Genomic DNA, 23,446 nt, shown 5'->3' with positions numbered 1-23,446 from the left:
TTTCTAATAATACCCTCTTCCATTTAAAAAAAAAGGTAATTTTGGACAACTGCACCTGCCAAATGTCCCCACAATGTCAACATGTTCATATTGTTGTTGTCGGAAGAAAACCTTGTATCTCCAAAATGATAACTTTACAGGAGGAGGAAAAAAAATAGTTGACTTTTAATGTAAGTCAGTGGAACCAGACATTTTTCCAAATGATTTTAGGCCATTTCTTTTAGTCCATTCATCATGAAATTTACAAATAATGCAAAGGGCGACAGGTATTTTCAAATTATGTCAAAAACTGGAAACGTCAAAAATGGAGATACAAGGTTTTCTTCCGACAACAGCGATATATAAGACCATCCTGGGAACACTGGGTACCAGGGAAGGGCTAAACAGAATATACACATACACACATTTGTCACATTTGTATTCCTGTTTTCATTGGGGTTTTTTTCCATTGCCTTTCTGTGTGACTGTATCTTAATGCTGCTGTGTAACACCTAACCCAGCACTAAACTTTGACCAGCTCTGGCCTCTTTTACTTCTCCTGAAGCTTAAAAGGTTTTTTATTCCGCATAGGCAGTAGCAAAAAATGTCCCCACAATGTCAAAATATTCATGTTTTTCAACATCCTGGGGACATTAGGTCCCCCCAGACAGCTAAATACACACCCACATTTGCCACATGCTTGGGTTTGGATTTAATTGATTCTAATCAAGCATCATTTCTACATTAATAAACTGTGTTACATCAGCACAACTGCACAGTGATTTCCATAAGCAAGTAACCTGAAAGACAGCGCAGTGTTGATGTGAAATGTTGTAATGTACACCTATGAGTGAAGTTAATTCAATGATTACATTTTCCATTGTGGGGACATTTGGTCCCATCAAAGAGCTAAATGCACGCACACACTTGTCACATTTGTATTCTTGTCATTGGTATTTCAATTACTTTCTACATGGCTGTAAGCTAAATGCTGATTTTGGTGCTGTGGACTTTCACTTTTTTCTAACAAAAGCTGCAAATGCATAAATGAATGCATGTATGAATGAACGAAGGACTGAATGAATGCAGCATTTTCCAAACGGACACCAGCCAAATGTCCACGCAATGCCAAAACATGTTGTTCGTCATCCAAGGCATATCTGGTGGCCGAAAGGGGCAAATTATGCATAATTTGTAGGACTATTTTGTAGGACTTTCTGTATGACTGTAAATAAAAGCTTCAACACCAACACCTCATCTAAACTAAAACTAAAAGATCAGCTTTGGATTTTACTTTGTCCTAATAAAAGCAGCAATTTTTTGCAGCAATTTTTTATGCATATGTGTATATATGTCCCGGTTATCAGAAGAAAATCTCCAAAATTATAACTTTACAGGAGAAGGAAAAAACCTAGTTTACTTTTAATGTAAGTCAATGGAACCAGACTTTTTCCAAGCCCATTTCTTTTAGTCCATTCATCATGAACTTTACACACAACATAAAGAGCAACAGGCATTTTCAAATTATGTCAAAAACTGAAAAACTACAAAAATGCAGATATGAGCTTTTGTATATATACAGTATATATGAATGTCCAGATGTCCCCACAATGTCAAATTGTTGCTGTTGAACTGACCTGATTCAGAAACATGCATCATTTACATATGAATAAAATACATCAGCATAGTAATTGCACAAACTAAGTAAACTGAAAGAGTCAGTGGTTTTGATGTGTTCTGTAATATCCATATACATGTTTGGATCAAGTCAATTCAGTGCATCACTGTTTTCAGTGTGGGCCCCCACAAAGGGCTAATTACGAACATACACAAACACAACATCTATGTTCACACACACACACACACACACACACAAGCACCTACCTACCCGCTACCCGCTTATTCTTATGTAATGTCCAGTGTAATTGCAATAACTCTCCCCTCACCTGTCCACCGCTATGGCGGTCATGGAGTAGATGCTGGCGAACACAGCGGTGACTGGGGAAGAAGTTGTGGAACTTGCAGTACGCCTCTCCGAAGTACCAGTCCCCGTGCGTGGCGTACACGAAGTTGACCAGCGTGTTGAAGGCGGCCATGGACGCGTCCGAGAAGGCCAGGTTCAGCAAGAAGTAGTTGGTGACTGTGCGCATCCGCTTGTGCGCCAGGATGATCCACATGACCACCAGGTTGCCGAACACGGCCACGGCCAGGATCGAGCTGTAGGCGAGTGACCACAACGCCACGCGCCACGGAGGCTGCACGAACTGGTTGGTGAGGTTCCCCGCGAGCGCAGAGCCGTTATGGGACGGTGCCATGGCGCGAGTGGAGCGCGCGAGCTTCCAAAGCCAGAGCCAGGAAAGCTTCCTCCTCAACACTAACTCACACGCTCTGCTCACGCGCGCGCTGCATTACATCGGTTTCAGTGAGGCTCGTGATCCAGTCCAGTCCTGCACGCGCACGAGATCCCTCTGCTCTCTCCTGTTGCTTCTCTCCAAAGCTGATGGGGGACTGAGAGTGGAGAGAGAGAGAGAGAGAGAGAGAGAGAGGAGAGGAGTGAGGAGTGAGAGATTGATTAATTCTAGCGCTGGTAAACTGGCGAGGGCAAATGGGGCTGGACGCGGCGCCAGTGGGCTTTTCCATCAACAACACACTGTGCTTAGATAATCACTGGAGGGAGGGATGGAAAAAGGAAGAAAAAAAAAACTATCGTCGTTGATGAGAGCAAATGAAGTTTGGCAAAAAAAAACAAAAAACAAAATCTACTAATGATCATAAATGTAAGCAGGAGGGAAAACAGCAAAATATAAAGGATTTGGACAAGAAAATGACAATAAAACCAGTAGAAATGGAAATGATAAAAATGGGGAAAAATGAAGGAAATATCAATAACTCATGACCGTCATGGATATGAACAGGTCAAATTAGACAGCAAAAGGGAAAACAGAGAAAATAACAAATTCATTCTCATTCACCAACCGTAAAGCCCATTTACGCAGCTTTTAAGAAGATTCGGACATTCACCAGTGTTTTCTTATTTAGGATTTGTTCTAATGTAAGAACAGAATCTACACTCGCTCAAGAGCACAACGGTGAGAACAGTCCTGTGGTTTAAGAGCACGCTATGAAGCTGATGTAGACTTTTTCTTAGGACCTTTCTTAAGAACACATTCGAAAACAAACTTAGGAATATATTGGTGAATTAGGTCCAATGTCCATGTATATGAATGTATATGAAATGATTCAATGAAGCGGTGAATAAATGAAGTTAGATTAAAAAGGGCAGAAAACAGACAAAAAGTGATAAATAAATACATAAATGTAGACAAAAAAGGAATACGCAAAAAGCAGAAACAGAGGAAATAGAAAATTTGGGGGAAAGAAATCCACATAAATTCCAATATCCACAGCAGTGGATAAAATAAAACAGAAAACAAAGTAATTCTATCCTCTTCACAGCCATATAGAATGGAAACTAGTTGGAAACTAGCCGACTAGTTTCCATCTTCATTTTTCTCACCTAAAAGTTTCTTACTGTATGTAAAAACTGTCAAAGGTTCAAGACATACAATTCACTGTGCTTTTAAAGCAGCCTGTTTTGAATGCCTTGTTTTTGTGATGTCATGAAAACCAACCCTCAATGAACACTGGGATAGGCTCCAGGACCCTCCGCGACCCAGAAGGATAAGCGGCTTAGAAAATGGATGGATGGACGAAAACCAATATATTCACCTACATCCACTTATATCCACCTGTAGTCTACAGCACGTTGGCTCCACCCACTTCTGTTGAAGTTATAAGGAGTGTTTCAGCCCAGACTGCATTTTAAATTAGGCTCAACACAGAACAGCCAGTCAGAACCAAGATTAATTACATATCAGTCTTAAAGGCACAGGAGCAACAGCTTGTTTAATTCTAAGATAGGGAGAGACGTTGGGAAATGGTCATTTAATAAGGAATTAAGACATAAAAGCACATAAACATTATAAGTGGACCTCAAAGGAAAAAGAAAGTACAGAATAAATGTAGGATATGCGCCCTTTAAGCAAACATACATAAATAAATAAATAAATAAATAAATAAACGGTCCAAATGAAAACAGTAGGGGACAAATTTAATTAAAACAGTGGTCATGGACAATCACAGAACTTTAGAAAAAAGAAATATAAAATTAAAAATAATAAACACCCAACCTTTAAAACTCCTCTTCAAAGTTATTGATGGCTATTATATTGAATTCTCCATGTGTTCCGGATGTATATTTACTCCTCTCTTATATTCTTCTATGTGTTTTATTCCGCAGTGCAGTATTTGTACTGCCCATATTCCATGAAGAACGTTCGGTGGAATCAGTGCTCTCTCCATCCATCAGGCAGCTGGTTTCAGCCAAATTGCTTTAGACACATCAAACAAGGTGCACATCCTTATCACATCAATCGCCCATTACTGCCTCAGTGTGTTCTCTGCTGTGGTGTTGTCAATAACGTACAGGCCATTTGCATACCCATCAATGGTAATGCATCAAAGAGGAGGAAAGGGGAAAAAAATCAAGCAGAATACGCTCTGCAGCAGATACAGTGCAATAATGTAATCAAAGGCTGCAATAGGCTGGTCTGTCTGTGGTGTTTGCAATCCTTAACAGGCCCACATTCTACTCAGATGTCATATTTCCTTGTTTTCCGCTTAGAAAATGAACTAAAAAACCAAACGTCCACCTTATTCTTACATCCCATGATGCTTTGAGTGACTTGCAGGCAGAACTCCCGGCGAAGTGCAAATAGAATATATTAACATGCAGGGGTGCAAATTTGATCTGACACGTGGGGAGGGCCGTCGTCAGGAGACTACAGCCTACACGCAGCAATTCAAACATTAGACTGTGTGAACAAAGTGTGGTCACTATTACACTTATCATATTGATATCTCATGTTGCAGATGTCAATCCTAAAATACAAAACCAAATATCATTAAAAGTAATAATAATGTCATAGATTCTATTGTTGCAATAGCATTTTAGGTAATTAAAATTCTTAAGTCTGATCTGCATGTGGCTATGAATATTTGAACAAATTACCCTAATAATTGCAAAATTATTATTAGTAAGATCATTGTTTATTACTCATTAACATCTATTTTTATAACTATGATTAACTGTTATAGCAAAATCAATCAACCTGTATTTAAAGTGCATTTAGGCTGACCCTCATTTGCAATGTAGCCTAGCATTAGAAAAGAGAACAAAGGATCAAAAAGAATAATAAATAATAATAAATAATAATGAACATTGTGGTAAAAAGGTAAAACATGGAAACACATCAAACCAGTAAAAAAAATGAATATGTAAACTAGTAAGAATTACCCAATGTAAAATAGGTCAAATAAAAAGTAATTGATTTTTAAAAATATTATAAAAAATTAACCAGCAAACTATTACAGTACAGTAAAACGTGTTGACAACAATTCCAGAGCAAGTTAGCAGTTTTTGTCATTGGCTATAACTGGCTGGTTATGACTGAACAGCCAACAGTCTATTTTGGGTTATTTTCAATTTTAAACTGTTGCTGAGAGCTACAGAATAATCCATATCTGAAAGCTCTTTTGCAACTCAGCTATATACTTTTTTCGACAATCATCCTCCAACCCCCAAATTTGTCATGCATAATTTCAAAAAGTGGAGAGGACATGATCTCTTGGCCCACTCTGCCCACCTCCTTGTTGGGATGCTTGAACCAGTGCCGTAGGCCTGTGAAACAGAGTGGGCCATCTTGGTAGTTACAGTTTCCAAACATGTATTTCCCACAGTGTCATTACCCCAGGCTGTAGTCTATTCCTGACAGCAGTGCAGTCATCACCACACGTATTCCAACACCTCCATCCCTGTGGTGATACAAAAAAAAAGCAAACCAGAATGCTGGATTCATATAAACACAACCAGCACCGCAGCACCCTCACTTCAAAGACTACACAGCATCTGTCTGCTCGACATTGACACAATAAAAACAACATAATGGAATTGTTGAGGAAAAACAACACAGCAAACTTAAATACATGAATCAAATCAAATCAAAAATATAAGATGCTGCCATGGTGGGCTTGAAAAGGGCATATGGACCATTTATATCTTACCCATGACTTGATGCATTGTAATAGCTGTCTGCTTTGACATCCTGACACAGCTTGTTTTAGTTTTTTTGCATGTAGTAACCAAATTTTCAGAAAATGACAATGTTTTTAAATTTGTGTTTGAATTTGGAAATGGGTAGAAAAAAAGACAGGGGCCGAATTTCACTTTTGCCAGTTCCTCGGTAAATTTCTTGACCGCAAACGCTGCCACACTGATTTAAAAAAAAAAAAAATAAATAAGCAATGCGAGATATTTAATTATCCATGACCCTATCTGGACTAAGCGGTTCAAGATGATGATGATGGTGATGATGATGAAAATGCAGCTTAATACAACATTCTTTCCCCATTTTACACCCCTGGCTTGAATGCTTTAGTGCTGATGTTTGTAATCAACCTGTCAACAGAAACCTGAACCTGCATGAGAAAAACATTATTCTGTTTATAGCCTACATGAATTACTTGCAGCAATAAAGTCATTTCATTTCAACTTTTTCATTGTGTTTACACTGAGTCAGGGACAAGCATAAAACCATAAAGCGATGCCACAGCAATGTTTAGGGCAGAAATCTGTCCATACGCTTAGTTCTTTTTTTTTTATAAACCAGCACCATGATAATGCTTCTTTTTAGTTCACTATTGTATGCTAACGTTACAAGCTTGGCACTTATTGAATTTCAGTGTCATCTCTAGATTGAATACAGACATTTTAATCTCATAACAGGCAACATATTCTTTAGTTTGTGTCTCTGTTTTTCAGTAACTCCTGCTGTGAAGGCTAGAACTTGTAGCCTATCCTTAGCTGTTGATGTTGGCATGTTAGCCTGTTAGCTTTCTGCTGACCTGCTCAGAGGATTCTAGTGAGGACAAAATATATTCAATTACAGGGAACATAGCTTGGAAAGCAGTTAGTTCAACTGACAATTCATTATCTGCTTGGATTTTACGGGCCATTTTATAGTGATGGATCTCAGCGATAACAACTAGGCATTTTTAAGCAGTGATTAGATGTTTCAAGTAGGCAAAACAAATATACAAGAACGCTCAGTAGCTCTGCCAGGAGCAGCAATACTTCACAAACTAACTAGTCTAAAGCCCGAGCTTATATGCTAGCCTAGGTCTAGTCACATGGTAAACAGGTGAGACAGATTACTCAGGTGATAGAGAATGGTGATTGTTGGATTGAGGAGGTTCCACTGTCACATGGTCTCCCAAGGAGTTCTGGGGAATGGAGTCTTGAGATCGTCAGAACCGGAGGGATGTGTGACAAATTAATTCTTTAAATATATTTTTTAAAGATATGTATTTAAGCATATTTTGGGTCAGAGCGTTAGATTTATTTCATTCACCCCCTTCTTTCAATATTCAAATGTAAAAAAAAAGTTGCTAAATTACAAAATGACTTCTTTTCAGTTGAAACTGAACTACATAAAACTCCAATTAAAACATAATTACATAAATGTTGCTGTTGATCATTTACATATTTCTTTTTTTCTATAAATATGTCCCACATTTAGATGTACCTACTGCAGCACTGACAAGCTAGTCAAAGGTACTTTTGATGGAAACAGTATACATAACTTGTGGAGTGTTTCAGGGTCTCTCTTCTCTGTTTTGAATGGCTGATCTGAATTTGACCTCGTTTAAAAATCAGTCAGTCCCTGAAACGGCCTATAACTTCAATGTGAATGGGTGGGGCCAAACTGCTGCGGGCCGAATAGGCACTATGCAAATGTATTTTGTGACATTACAAAAACAAGACATTTTTACACTGTTTAGACTGGGAAGTTGTTTGGGCCTTGAGATTTCAAGCTCAAACTCTTTTCTGAAAAAAAAAAGTAAGAAAAATTCAGCTGTCCAGGAAATGGGCACTACAGTATTTTCCTCAAGTGTAGAGTTTACCCATACCTCCCCAAAATGATAGCTTACTTTTTACAAGCACAGACCATCAATTCACTTCCCCCTTCCTTAAAAATGTCACACAACCAAATTACAGGAACGTTGACTTTAAAGGAAGGCTTTCAAAGGAGGTATTCTCCATGTGTCTCATCCTCAAAAGCGCATGGAAAGTGACTGATATTCTGAGCACACATTCGTGAAGGCGTGATGTAACCTTAAGGGAAATTCAAATTGCGTCCACTGATAACAGCTCTGCATGCTCACTCCCATGCTGGAGTTAGAGCGTTAGTGTAGAGACTAGAAAGGCCAAAAGGGAGATGAATGCAATGGAGAGAAACGCAAATTGTTATTACAGACTTGCACCTTAGATAAACCGCCACACACTACTATGGAGCAGTGCCATCACAGTGCGGTCAGTGAAGTGAAAATTTAAGGGATCATAATAAGGAAAACTGAATTTCCCTTTTTTAATAAAAAGGTTTTATGTAATGGATAAACGTTTCGAACTGTACTGTCTGTACTATTCTGCATGTTTAAATTCATCATTGTTGTGACATCACAACCATGAAAACAACTACATGTGACAGCCTACAGCAATTTAGCCACCCATTCTCACTGAAGTGATAAGAATGTTGTTACTGCACTTTAGTCTGGACTGTTTTTTTTAATGGAGCACAAAACAGGCCAGCCAATCAGAGCAGAGCTCATTTATAGAGTCATATGCAAAAGTTTGGGTTGATAGAAAATATTCTCAATATATGTTGTTTTCCCCTATATGTTATTTTCTTAAGGGTCTTAACCATGTTTACTGTAGAGTTTTAGCAAATGGCCTTTTGCTGTAGGAAAGTAACACTCGTCACCCTGCCCTTTTGCAGAAAGGGATGAGGTGAAAGGTGATAACCTTGTCAACTCACTCTTTTCTTTGTACTGAGATGACCCTTTGTCTCATAACCTGAAGGTGATAACAATCACCCCCCCTTATCTCTACCCCCTACATCTCATTTCATATTCTCCTTCTTCATCCCCCTCCTTACCCCTCCTCAAACTCCTTTCCTTCCTCCCTCCTCCCCTGCAGTTTTCAATGTATATAAGGTCCTTCCAAAATATTCTTGTTAGACTGGACTGGAGACTGGACTGCTGACCAGACTAGACTAGAATGGACTGGTGACCAGACTGGACTGGTGACACACTGATGACCTGTGCCCATGCATGATTGTCTGGATGCACGTGAACAAGACTAGACTCCTGATACTGCTGATTGACTGTTGATCGACCACGCTGTACCCATACTCTGTATGTGGAAATAAACTCCAGTCAACGCCGAAGCTCCAGTCTCCTGACTCTTCTTGCTAAATTTCTAACAGGGTGGCCAATTCATGTTTTGTTTATTTTTATATCCTCTATAACGAACACACTTATGCATATTTTAATGTACAGTTACTGATTATTTGCTGAATATAATATACTGGGGAAATTTAGCCTGTGCAAAGGCTTGTATTTTGTATTTTTTTTCTAGTAATTCAAACACAGTGAATAAATAGAAATTGAGCAGTAGAATTTGCAGAAAATGTCTTATTTAAGTTTGTCCCCTCTAGAGGATGTTTAGTAACTTATGTTTACTCAACGAATTTGAGTGGACGTGTTCAAACTTTTGCATGTATTAGTCTTAAAGACACAGTAACAAAAACAGGGATAAAAAGAGTAAAGCCGTACAAGCTTTCTAAGAGCATTCCAAGGGGAAAAAAAAATAAAATACAAGGAAACTATGGGCTCTTGAAGTTCTAAAGGTTATATTTTGGCTTGTTATAAATGATGTAAAATTATATTTTAAAGCCTGTGAATTTTTGCTTTGATCTTTTACCCATGCATTCGGCATTTTACAAGTTGAGTGTATACACTAATGAGTACTGGACTTAATAAAGTTACACTCATCCTCCAATTAGAAACATTTACCTGCCGCTCACTGACCACTACATGAGCTCCACCTACCTTAACGGTCGACTATATACAGCACTGTACTAATGACAGAGACTACTCTCATTATTATCAAATCAAAACAACCATTTAGTACAAGTTATTCATTCTCAGATGATATTTAAGGAGATTAGGTATTAAGGAAGGACAAAGACAAATAAGTGAGTTTCCAAAACTGGAGATCAAAAAAGCTTTAAAACTACTGAGAAAATGGGGCTCCTAACAACCATGCAAGACTGGGTAGGCCACCAAAGCTGACCCCATCAGATGAACAGCACTTAAAGCTTTCATCTTTGAGAGAAAGGAGAAAATCAAGCTCCATTCTTAATTCAGATCTGAATACATCCACAGGTGTTTCTGTCCATCCTTCCACTGTGAGAAGACTCAACACTATGAGTCTGAAAGGAAGTGCAGCTGTTAAGAAGCTCTTACTGAGAAAAGCAAACAGAAACATCAAACAAAGAGGCTATCTGTGTTCTCAGAATAATGGACTGACCACCCCTGAGTCCAGACCTCAACATCACTGAATGTTTAGAAGAAGCAGATAATGCAACTTTTAAGATAGGAATTTGGAGAATGTAAGCTATAATAAGAGCAAAGTAAATATAATTTAATTCTAAATTATAATTAATATAAAAATATGCTGAAAAATATAATAAAAAATGTAGCTAAATTTGATGCTTTCTGCTTTTTTATTTTTTGGAATTACACACTGTAGCCCATCTATTGACACTTATCCTCTGCTCCATTCATCTTTGTCCAGTTTCTGACCACAGGATCGCTGTTCACTATATATTATTTGTGGTGGTGGGCAATTCTCAGCGCAGCAAAGACACTGACATGGCGGTGTGTGTGGTATGTGTCTATCAGGTGCAGCAGTGTTGCTGGGGATTTTACACACATCAGTGTAACTATTAGACTGCGACTGGTTCACCACCCAAAGATATCCAGCCAAGAGCAACTCCATGGAGCACTGCAGCCCATCTGTTGATGCAGAGTTAGTATCCTCCGGCCCTTCATCAGTAGTCTGTTCATAAACACAGACACAAATTGTGCATCAACAGATGGGATATAGTCATTAACTATACAGCAGCAAGATGGAGCTACAAGAAAAGTGTTTCCAACAGAGTGGCCAGCAAGTGTGCTGCAGGTTTTTAGAAGAGTGGAAAAAGAAAGAGTTCATATTGGCATTTTTGGATATCTTGGCAAGCTGATGGATCAGCTGTTCTTACCTAAATCATTATGTGCACATGAAAGGTGTTTTTGAACAATCTTTACTTATTCCTGGTCTGGCCACAGTGGCAGCTACCCAACTGAGGCCTTATCACAAGCTGTTTTGCATACTCCTAATTTTTGCTATCTCCATAATTCAAAAGGCAGTTCGATCATCTTGTCACAAGCTCAACTGGAGTGTATGACACTGAGGTCAATAATTCAATGGAAGAAAGGTTAAACTTGGCAGATGAATAAACTCTGAACAAAAACGTTGGCTTACCTGATAACACAGTGTTAAAGCCATCAAAAATGTAGGCCTTTGCTCTTTGTTCACCAAATGGGAAAGCCCAAATATAATAGACATCTCTTATGTTTGTGGCCTGGCGAATTGTCACAGGTATCAAGAGAAAATAGTTTTATCATTCAGCCTTTTTAAATACACAACTGAGAGATAAGCTGATCAGGGTTGTTTTAATATGGCACCACACACCTGGAAGTAGTTTATTTTCAAAACTATAAAACTTCAATTTCCTCCAAACACACACACACACATTATCTAAGCCACTTATCCCTCTGGGTCATGGGAGGGAACTGGATCCTATCCCAGCAGTCACTGGACGGAAGGCAGGAAACACCCTGGACAGGTCGCCCTTAGCTGCCCTTATTTAAAAACAGTCTGAAACACCCCTTGTAACTTCAGCATGGATGGGCGGGGCCAAGCTGCCGTAGTCTGAATAGGCCTTCACTGAGCGAGGACCTTCAGTAAATGACTAATTATGTCTGTGGAAATAAATGTTTTAGTGCATTTTTATCTAACATAATTATCATGCTTGTTGTATTTAAAGTGTACAAGTATCGCTGTAATAATGTTTTCCTTATTACATTTTACTCCACAGATAAAGCCAAGCAAGCTCTCCCATTTGCTAGGACTTCAGGAGCTGAACTGAAGGTCTAATGTATCTGAATAACTTACATTATTAAAAACCAGTCAGTCATGTCCTGATTTACAAAGGGTAGGATTTCGTCAGACCCTCTGGAAGTTCTAGACACATCACTGACTGCGACTACAAGTGGTAGTCTGATCAATGCATTTCTGTTGGATGTTAGAATCATAAAACAGTGATGGCAGTTCTTTAGTGAAGGAGTCGCTGTAAAACCTCTACAAGGTAAAATGTACATTAATGTCTCTTATATGCTCCAAATAAAGCATGGAATGTCTTTTACAAGCTTCAAATGTCTGTGTTTCATCTAGAAAGGCCAAAAAATGTTCATGTGAATTGAAATTAGCATGGTCATAGAGGCTAATTTCCTATTTTTTGACCAGGTGTTCACATTTATGGCCTGAAATGCAGGCCTAGCTTTAACAGCGCTAACATACTAAAAGAAACCCATAGGGGCACTAGCAGAAATTAGCATGACTGTAGAGGCTAATTTCCTCATTTTTGACCAAATGTTGATGTTTATGGCCCGAAATTTACATCCTAGCTTTAAGTCATGGTTTGCCATTGTGTGACATCAAACGGGCATTTTTTTGGTATTTTGCTTTCCAAAATGGACTGTATGGACTGGAGAGTGAACAACACAGTTTAAAACTTCAAGAATGCATCAAACATAAGAAAAGCATTTTTAATTTAGTTTCATAGTTTGATATGAAATGAGACTTTTAATACTGATTTCATATGAGTGTAGATTATATGGGCGATATTAGGTATGGCTTAATTGGTAAAAGTGAACACCCCTTTAATTTAAGATAAACTAGCATAATCCAAAGTATCAACAGGCCAAAGGAGAACATTAAAGAGCAACTATCGCGCTTCCAGTCATTTGAGGTGACTCACCCTGTTCTGCATTGCAGATGTAGGGTGTGCGTTTTCCTCACAAGCAAAGCTTCTATTATGAAGCTGATTGGACTTGCTAATTAGCAGAATAAGGAGCGTAGATTTGTAATGCAAAACCAGCGCTGAGACAGATATTACTGTTATGCTGCAACACATAAACAAATGAAATTAACATGGATTAGATCTAGCAGGACAAAAGGGCTTGGAAATGAACCGGAATGCAAAACGTACTGAAATTGCAAAGTAAAACTTTAAAAAACCGAAGCATAACATGTCGAAATAGCCTTGATGTTAAGATATTTCCTTCTGACATAAAGCCATTTTAGATGCAAAGTGGTCAGTGGGCGAGAGCAAATGCTTATGGTCGATTTTGTACTGAGAAACGTACAAAAAAAACAGATTTGTTCCCATTTATCAATGTGAATGAATACAAAAGAGACAGAGAGAGAGGGAGAGAAGGAGAGATAGACTGTCAGCACTCAGCAGACTCTTTAATGGATCACCCTCTTTCTGAGACCCAGCGAAGAGTAACTGTGGCTAAATTACAGAGGAAAGCTGATGACATTTGAATAGTTCCCTTTTCTGAGGGAGTTACCAGGCTGCTAGGAAAAAAAGTATGAGTGAACAGTATGTGTGCTGGAAAAAAATCTGATTTATGATATTTTCCCTTTTACTTCAAATGTACTTAATTAACTTAGACCTGTTTGTCGTCTAACGGTTGCTTCTTTAGTTGTGCACTGGAGCTATGAGGCTAAAGCAATCTAATCTGTAATTTAATTGTTTAAGTAGTTTCCGACACTGTACGAGATACTGTTATTTATAAAAATGGACAAATGTATGTAGCATAGCTATGAATAATGGTAGCAGCCACCAATGCTGAACTGTAATACTTTCAGAGACAACAGAAGGGTGGAGCAGGGTTGGTTGGGCACATGTTATTGGCATAATGTTAAAAGACTATAGTTTTAAAGAATAAAGCAGCAAACAGCTTTTGTTTTAAACCAAACCACTAATATAATATATACATTTATACATTTACCAGCAACCAAACAACATTAAATCAAATAAACATTAGGAGTTCATTCATTTCATCTTTGGCTTGTACTGAAGAACAACAGAAAGAACAATAACTGGGTCACTGTTTTTACCTTGTATTGGTCTATATTAAAACATCAGGATCCTGACCACTGAAGAACAGGGTAAAGGGGAGCTAACAAAGTGTGTAGAGAAACAGATGGACTACAGCCTGTAACTGTAGACCTACAAAATAGAGCTGATAAAGTGGACAATGGGTGTACATTCAAGGAGGTGTTCCAAATAAAGTGCTCAGTGAGTGTAAGTTAATTTGATTACAAGCTTTAAATAAAACATGTTTGGGCTTCAACTGTCAGTGTTTAATCTAGAACTCGTGTCAAATGCTAGGCCCACAGGCCAAGTCAGGCCTGTGACACAGTCCTATTCGGCCCACAAAATTATGTATTATCTATTCTTATTAGCCTGTTTCACCCTGAGATACACTACAATCCCCAGCATGCACTGCAACATAATGTGCTTTCTGAACCCCCAAAATAACCTGTCTAGTTCAAACAAAAAGGCAGTTTAAAAAAAGAACTAAAAAAATATATTTTTATTTAGAATTATTTTTTAATAAGAATTCAGTGCCTATTTTGCTGTTTTTGCAAATTTCGAATTAACAATAGCCAGTTGGAGTCTGGCCTGCGGATTTGCTGAGTCTTTCTAAGATGGACCTTTTAGTGGTTGAGTTTGACACCCCTGATCTAGAATGATCAGAAAAATGTTGCAGAAGAGGCTTTAAAAAAAGAGAAAAAGAGGCTTTATAAGTTTGTCCAAAATCCACACTCAAGGTCAAACAACCGGTGAAGGTCAAACCAAAACAAGCCAACAATATACAAACAAAGATTAATCCATGCATCCAAAGTCCAAAAGGGCGAAGGAAAAAGGTAGATTTGAAAATACAAACAATAGGTCGGATAAACAAAAGTTGATCAGAACACAGACACTTTTCCACTTCATCTCAGTCCATTTTAAGTGAGAGAGAATGTGGCAGCGTTTCTGGATCCTGTTTCTACACTGTTTCTTCTTTGCGTTTTAGAGTTTTAACTTGCATTTGTGGATGCAGTGATGAGCTGTGTTCACAGACAGTGGTTTTCAGAAGTGTTTCTGAGCCCATGCAGTAACTTCCACTAAAGAATCATGTCTGTTTTTAAAGCAGTGCTGCCTGAGTGCCCAAAGATCCCAGCCAGCAAATACTGGTTTTTGACCTTGTCCCTTGCATACAGAGATTTCTCCAGATTCTCTGAATCTTTTAACCCTCTACTGCATGAATTATTACTTGCACATGATAAAAATGTTTTTAATGTGTTTTTGTTATTTAAATTTGCTTACATAATGGAAATATTTAAATGTATTTTTTTTTTAAGTGGGGTATTTGGTAAATTGTTGCCATATGCCAACAATGGTATTTGGAACGTATGGTAAAAACAACATCATAATAAGAATTCCTGGTCATGTGGTGTCATAAAATATTTGTCCTTTCAAAGTAAAACACCCTTTTTCCACAAGTAAATGGGAAAACACAGATTTTATGTTACCGTTTTTTAAAATTGAGATAAAGTAATTGTTGCCTTATGGCAACACTATGCAATAGAAAGTAATGTTATCATTTACCGTAGATGATGAAAAGCCAAAGTTCTTTGCTATTTTATGTTGAGAAACGTTATTCTTGAATTGTTGCACTATTTGCCCACGCAGTCTTTCACAGAGTGGCAAACTCCTCCTCCTCTTTACTACTGAAAGACTCAGCCTCTCTGGGATGCTCATTTTTATACCCAGTCATGTTACTGACCTGTTGCCTATTAAACACTAGGTGTTTTTAGCATTACACAACTTTACCAGCCTTTTGTTGCCCCTATCCCAACTTTTTTGGAACGTGTTGTTGGCATCAAATTCAAAATGGACATATATTTTTCAAAAAACAATACAATTTTTTAGTTTCAACGTTTGATATGTTGTCTTTGTAGTAGTTTCAATGAAATATAGGGTTTAAATGATTTGCAAATAATTGCATTTTGTTTTTATCTACATTTTACACAGCATCCCAACTTTTTTGGAAATGGGGTTGTAGAATGTATATGATCAATATGTTCAGGCATAACCTGGAGGTGAGAGTACAGCCTAATACAACCTAACCTGTCCATGAATATGGCAAAACCAAAACACTGTCTGACAGTTCATCAACATGCTCCCTGTTTCTGGCTTGATTGAAGAACATGGTGATGTTTGTACAGCTCAGAAAGCACAAAATAAACCTTTATCATCTCTGCTCTTTACTCAGTTTGTTCATGTTAATTTAAAAGAACCACTTCACAGATGGTGCTCTGGGAATGAGCTCTGGGAATGCTGCTCTGTTCCCACATTTAGAGAATCTGACCTCAAAATGGATGTGTACGAGTTCATGTTCAGTCAAGTGGTAGTTTTGTGTCAGATCTTTGTTCAGAAAAGCAGATGGTTTGCTTTATATGTAATGAATATTTTCCCTAAAAAGCAGTGTGAATAATGTAGAACTTACAGATGCATGCTACATCAGTTTTTGCTCATTCTGAACAGCTAAACATATGTCACGGAGGAGATTATTTTCTAGATAAATATGTTACGGAGGAGATTATTTTCTAGATAAATATGTTACGGAGGGGATTATTTTCTAGATAAGTATATGTTATGGGGGATTTTTTTCTAGAAAAGCATCTGTTACAGAGGTGATTATCTTCTATATAAGCATATGTTACAGAGGAAACTATTTTGTAGATAAGCAATAGAAGGGATTGCAATAGAGGGAGTGTGTTATCGTGAAATAACATCAGTGATGTGATTTGGTCGCAGTACATTGCCGTAGATTATCACAGCCGTGATGTTATTCACGATAACACACGACCTCGAGTGCTCTATTGCTTTTATACAACAGTTCAATAAATAAAGTAAGGAATTAATAAACTGGGCCGTGAACGCGGCATTTAATATGTTTTAATGTCAGCAATTCCTTCCGCCAAATTATAGTTCCTTAACAAGCAGCTTGTTGCTACGTCAGAGTAATGAGCTCCACTCACTCGCTGTACAGCCGGCAGTTCGTTCTCCAGCTCCTTACACTAAATTCCCATATGGTCGTCACCACTGAGCAGCTTTTTTGTTTTTTATTGCGGCAGTTTTACTGCTCAGTCCGATTTGGTCAGACTCTGAAGATGAGACTACACATTTGGCGAATGGTATTCGGTTCATATCTGGCTAATTCCAGGTTGTTAAGATGTTCTTCTGTCACAGCTGCTGACTGAAAAGCTGCTCATTGGTGATGACAGTTTGGGAATTTAGTGCAGTCTCATCTTCAGAGTCTGACCAAATCGGCTGTTGGTCAAATGTGATCTTAAAAGTATCCATTTTCTGTTTGTGGCAAAGTAAGAAGTAAAAACGTTCAAATGGCTTGAGCATCTCCTACAGCTGTCAAACTCGTTGCTTAGCAACGGCATCTCAGCGGAGTGATACAGTGTTTGTGAAAAAAACGTGATGTTATGGCGAAATAACAGCACGGTTAGAACGCTTCTCAACCAATCAGCTTGTGTGGCCGGAACTAACTGTTGTATAAATAAACATATGTTACAGAGGAGATTGTTTTCTAGATAAGCATAAGTCATGTTATTTTCTAGAAAGTGTGCATACTTCTGAGAATTTCCATGTGTCTCAACACTGCATAGTCTTCATCAACCCAAATCAGAAACTTTTCACATCAGCAAAATTTCCCTACCAATGTTTTGTATTTGGGTGGTTATTGGCAACTGGTAAAGTGATCACATGAATGTCCAGTGGCATGGACCAATGACATCCTTCACTGGACAAAAATGCAACATAGACTATGCGTTCATGTGGTATCAGAGAATGTACTAGCTGGCGTTACAACCCAACTTATTAATTTGGGCAACAAAGAACATGCCTGAAGTTACCACCAGCAATTACAAGCCATCTGAGTGTAACCTCCTTGTGGTAAACCTGGAAATCTACACATTTACAAGCAGTCCCCCAGTGATATATAGATACTCGAAGGTAGTGCCCCACCACTGAGGACCTTTATGGTTCCTCTCTCTTATCAGTAGTCGTTGGTTTATTTGTACCATTGTAAAGTCCTGCATGTTCATTATTCTTTGCAATTCTTAGCCGTATTCCTGCCTTCATAGATCTCTATTTTTATGTTTCCTGCTTCTTGTTTTCTTCCTCTCTGGTTCCTGGCTAATGTTTTTTCAAGTAGTTCCTGGTTTTGAGCTCTCTATTCATGTTATTGGATTCAGGAATGCCTACGTAAACTCTCACTGTCTGAGCTTCGACCCTTGTAACAAAACAATGTAGGACCGATCATCATAAAAAAGGACTCTGAACTTAGGCTACCTTTTTCTGCTTTAAGCCTCTCAATTCTACAGCATCTCTTCATTGTTTGGAACACTTATAAGGTCACTTCTTTAAATGTCTTTCCAGATGATGTCAAAGCCTGATGTCATCATTACAAATCATGGCAGTGTTACAAATGTGTCATTTACTTTTTTGTATATGTGTGAGATCCATTAGTTGCCAAAGATAAGTTCTTTGTTCCAGCCATTGTTTGTTAAACCCCTAATGGAATATTACTATTTGTCAAGCCTGTAATGGAAGGTGCTTGTATTTCCCAGGAACATTTGCATGATCCATCTGGTTGAAATGTTGAAATGAATCTCGTTTTTGAAAACAGTCCAGGAAAATGCTGTAGTGCATAAAAAATCAAAGACATCCCTCAGTCCTACGAAGGCCAATAGTCTAAGAGGGATCCTTCTTCAAACAAACATTTGCCAACTGGTGCTGAGTGCAGAGATGTCATCTCTCTTTTTAGGCATTCATCAGATGAGACAACGGTGAAGTGAAAGAGAAACATAACATTTTTTTTTCAATACTAACATACAGACGGGTAACAAATTAAAGGAAAAATCTGGAATAAATGTATGGAGAACCATAATGTGTGGATACCTCCAGACAGGTGTACTGCATGGTACAATGAGGCCTGGATCAAGCTATGGGTTTCATAGGCACATGTTTAGACCCCTGAGCCACTAGGGGGCTCCTGCAAGCAATTATGAGAAAACCTAAACAGCTGCTTTGATTCACAATAGGTACTTTACCAGAGCTGGTTTATAGGGGGGCCTGCCTACTTCCTGTTTCTCCCATTATTGCAAAAACATTACTGCAAAATGCAAGCAGGCACCCTTAAGCAAGTCCTCAATAAATAGAGGCAAAGGAGTTAAACTGCTTAAAAAGAAAGTTAAAATACTTTTTAATCATTTGTTCAGGTCCTTCCGTTAATTCTGAAAAGTTGAAAGATGTATTTCATTAAAAATATAAAGAAAATGTACCTATATAGTTCCTTTTTGTTCTACAGCAAACAGGTTTTGGGTAGCAGGACACTATCATTACTGTTATTGAGTACTGATTGGTTAGCATTACTGCTACTGAGTGTTGATTGGTTAGCATTACTGTACTGAGTGCTGATTGTTTAATATTACTGCTACTGAATGTTGACTGGTTAGCATTACTGTTACTGAGTACTGATTGGTTGTGTGAAGTGGCTCGGCCTCCTGTAACTGAGTTCAAAAGCACTCAAAAATATAACAGTTACATTTCTAGTGTTAAAGTGTTTTGTGCTGCTCCGTGTTCAGAAAATTATTGCATTCTTCTTTGTAAAAATGTTTTAGCATTTACAAAATAGGATTTTGCTCAAATGCTTCATTTTAATCCATTCATTTTGGCCTCACTCAGGAGCGCCCTCTAGCTTTTGACATTACTGAGTGGGACGCCTCCTCTCTACACATTCTCTGACTTTACTGGCAGTGGCAAAAACAAAAAAAATACATTTGTGTTATGGCCGATCATAATCCTGACGCTTTTCACAAAACATCTTTTCTTAAACATCATCATCAATCAGTGCTTAAGAACTGTTCCACTGTCTGCCATTACTTTGGCCAAACCTTCAGGGTTTTTTTTTATTACTGAGCTATTGTTTCTTTGAATGTACTGTGAAATTTGAAGTGCCAGATATTCAAAAAATGCACCTAAGAGATCTGTAAAAGAAAGACCTGATACTTTGACAGAGTAGATGATGCCCATTTCCAAAGCCAAATATAAAATGTCAGCCTGAGTTAAAGAAAATCATTGCATCGTCCTTGTTGGCGATGATCTGCAAACTGTTTACTTCTGCACACATATGTATGTTTTCTGTGCCTGCCATGGCAGTATGCTTGAGCTAGGACGCTTGAGGGTTTGGATTGTTAAGTGTGCTACTTTTTTCTGTCTTTATGTACATTTCAACTGATGTTATCTAATGTTGTCTTCGTTGGACTAATGTGTCGCTTGTGAAAATCACATGCATGCTTTATAGGCAAGTGTTGCATGGGTTGTTCGGTTCATGTTAACCAGTGTTCTTGTTAATTAGTGTGTAATCTGGAAAAAAATATGCATTCATAGTGTTGACGTGCCCTACGGTTCAGATAGTGTGCTGCCATTGTGATGCTGCATAGGCCTGTTATAGCCAGAAAGGGGCCCACCAAACATTTGTGCCTGGACACTGATAACTTGAACAATTAGGCCATGTATAAAATGCTGAGCAAGCCCAGTTGATTTTGATTTTGAATCAGGACGGCAAGAGGAAAGGATTGAGTGACTTTGAAAGAGGGTTCATTATAGTGGCGCTGAGCTTCAGTCACAGAGACTGCTCAACCGACTACAGTTTCAATAGCGACTAAAATGCCATCTGGATTTAGATCTATGGGAAAGACATCAGTAAATAGGGTTGGAAACTGTGGTTGAAAGAGTGTATGACCGTGGTGACTGCATTAGTGCAGTACGTAAGAAAAAACAGAAAAGTAACTGTTCTGGCAGGCCTGTAGTTTAGTTCATTATCCTGAGATGTTCTAGATGTTTTCTCAAGATGTTTGGACACATCTGACTTTGTAAATGTTTAGGCTGATTTGTAACAAGGATGGCTCATTTCAAGTCCACTGTCTCAGCCATAACTGACCTATTCCATTTTGCCTAACGCCCTAATAGATTAACTTAAGCACTCCATCTGGCTTTAAACCCGCTGAAGAAGAAGAGGACGTATGCAAGGATGCTCTTCATTGCTATATCATCTGCAGTCAACTTTGTTATTCCATGGAGACTTATTCCATTCAATCCTTGATGACAGTATAGCATCAGACATGGGAGTGTCCTTGCGGGCCAAAACAGCACACTGCGTCATTAAACACACTTCATCTCCAGCACACTGCATCATTAAACACACCTGATTCAGCTCATCAGCTAATCAGCAAGGATTTCATGAACTGAATTCAGAGGGTTAGATGAGGGTAAATGCTAATCTCTGCAGCACTTTAGCCTAGAAGGTCCCCAGATTGACACGCATGCCTTAGACATTCAGAGTTCCTGGGAGTTTTATGTTCAGACCCCTCCTGTTTATGCTCTTCACCCAACAGACTGATGATATGGGACTAATATCCAGGATGAATCAGCTAACAAGTATAAATAGATCTTGACCAAATCAAAGAACTATCTGACCCAATGGAGGAAATTCCAAATGAGTCATGGACATCTTCATTGTGCAGAGCCTGAGAAAGTATGTTGGACTGTTGTAGCATAAGAACTGTCACAAAATCACTTTAGCAACACATTAACCATGAATGTAGCTGTTCCACAGCAGCTACAACAGCACACTTTAAACTTTAATAACTATTTGCACAGTTCAGTGTTCAACATCTCAATATTACCCACAGTATTTGCACTGTTCAATGTTTTGCACCTCAGTAATTTATATCTATTGCTTTGTACCGCACCATATTATCTTTTACTGTTTAATATTGTTCATGCCTCATATAACACCATAACCTCTATTGCATTTCTGTTATTCAGTGGAAATTACAGTAAATTGAACCTGATTTCATAAGTATAAATAGTCTTGTTTGGAGACAGAGATGATGTTAACAAAAAAACAGGTTGGATAACGCTGTGATGATTGGGAGAACAGGCTATAAACTCAGTCTCAGGGCAGAACACACCATGGGCAAGTCAGTCTGGTGCATGCAAGACACAGCCAAAAAGGAGAAGCCAATCAGTCTTTGCCCGAAGTGCTCTAATTAAGCATGTTAGGAAGTAATGGAGCAATTACATGGGCGCATTTCTTTCACTGCTGAATGCTGTTCGTAGCCGCGCCGAGGTAAATTATTTAGCTTCCCAAGGGGCCTACTGGACCAGGAGAGAGAATAATTGGGCTGGTCAGTAGCAGAGCCACTGAGAGCGTGTGATCCATTTCCTCTGACGGTGTTTTAAGTGGAGCCTGAAGCACAGGATTTCCTACAAGCCCAAGAAGGGAGATTTCTGTAATGCAGCTAAATGGTTGCTGTATGTGGTGAACTGCGCCCAAATCCATGCATACATTATGATCTTAAGCTCCTTCATGCATATAACATTTGTATGATATATGATATGTACACTGAGGTGCTGGTATGAGCAGCCACAGCAGCAATGCTAATGTGTTTACAAATTGTGCTACCACCACCATGTTTGCTGGTCACTGCTGAGCAACATATGGACTACAGCAGAGCGAGAGTGATGCAGACCAGCTCACCTCAGCCCAGGACATTGCAGTAACACTTTATAATAAGGATACATGATCTTCTGCCAGTATTTAAGGCATTTACTAATAATGAATCACAAAGTAATTGTCATTGAACAGGAACACATGCTAATATAAATTTGTGAGTTCAGACCATGCCTTCAACATGGTGGTGGTAGTATGAGGGCAGACTGATGGGGGGATACTGAAAACTTGGGCTGGAGTTTTGGGCAGCTTCTGCACCAATCCTGGTACAGCTGTGAAGGCCAGAACCCTCAAAAAAGCTGTAGCAGGACTAAGGAATAGGGAGGAGATGGGTTGAACACTTTGTCATGGGAACGGAAGGTGAGGATGTTTATTATTAGGATATTAGATTGGAAGAAGAAGTGGTATTGGGCATGATCCTCCCTCCAAACTTCAGTTATAACATAACTACATGTATAACAGACATTGTTTCTATTAAAATGAAAAGAAAGAAATAAAAGAAAGAAGACTGCTAATAGTGACCTTTTTAATACCAGAGTGGCAGATAAAGCCTATTAAACGCCTGTTAGTAAACGGCTTTTTCTAAACACCGGGTATTTTCATCTATTTTCTTCTATAAGCAAGCTGAACAGCTAATAATAAAATGAAAGCTAGAAAAAGCTTTCTCTTAAATATGGCATAATCATGACAGTCAATATGCTACAAACTAATGCTCAGCATTTCCCTCTGCCTACCTGCTCGGATA

At 38.5% G+C, this 23,446-nt stretch overlaps 1 protein-coding gene across 1 annotated transcript in view; it reads right to left on the bottom strand.

The window, feature by feature from the left end:
* The window catches only part of tacr3a (tachykinin receptor 3a), a 44,806-nt gene extending 42,512 nt beyond the window's left edge, over positions 1-2,294 (bottom strand). Inside the window, 2 exon segments of the mRNA XM_036583483.1 lie at positions 1,926-1,981; positions 1,983-2,294. Of these exon segments, the coding sequence (XP_036439376.1) occupies positions 1,926-1,981; positions 1,983-2,294 (368 nt within the window).
* Positions 2,295-23,446: the final 21,152 nt, after the last annotated feature.

The sequence above is a fragment of the Colossoma macropomum genome, unplaced genomic scaffold (genome assembly GCF_904425465.1).
Source record: "Colossoma macropomum unplaced genomic scaffold, Colossoma_macropomum, whole genome shotgun sequence".
Taxonomy (NCBI): Eukaryota; Metazoa; Chordata; class Actinopteri; order Characiformes; family Serrasalmidae; genus Colossoma; species Colossoma macropomum.
The sequence above is the reverse complement of the archived record's forward strand: the minus strand, read 5'-3'. Positions and strand labels throughout refer to the sequence as shown.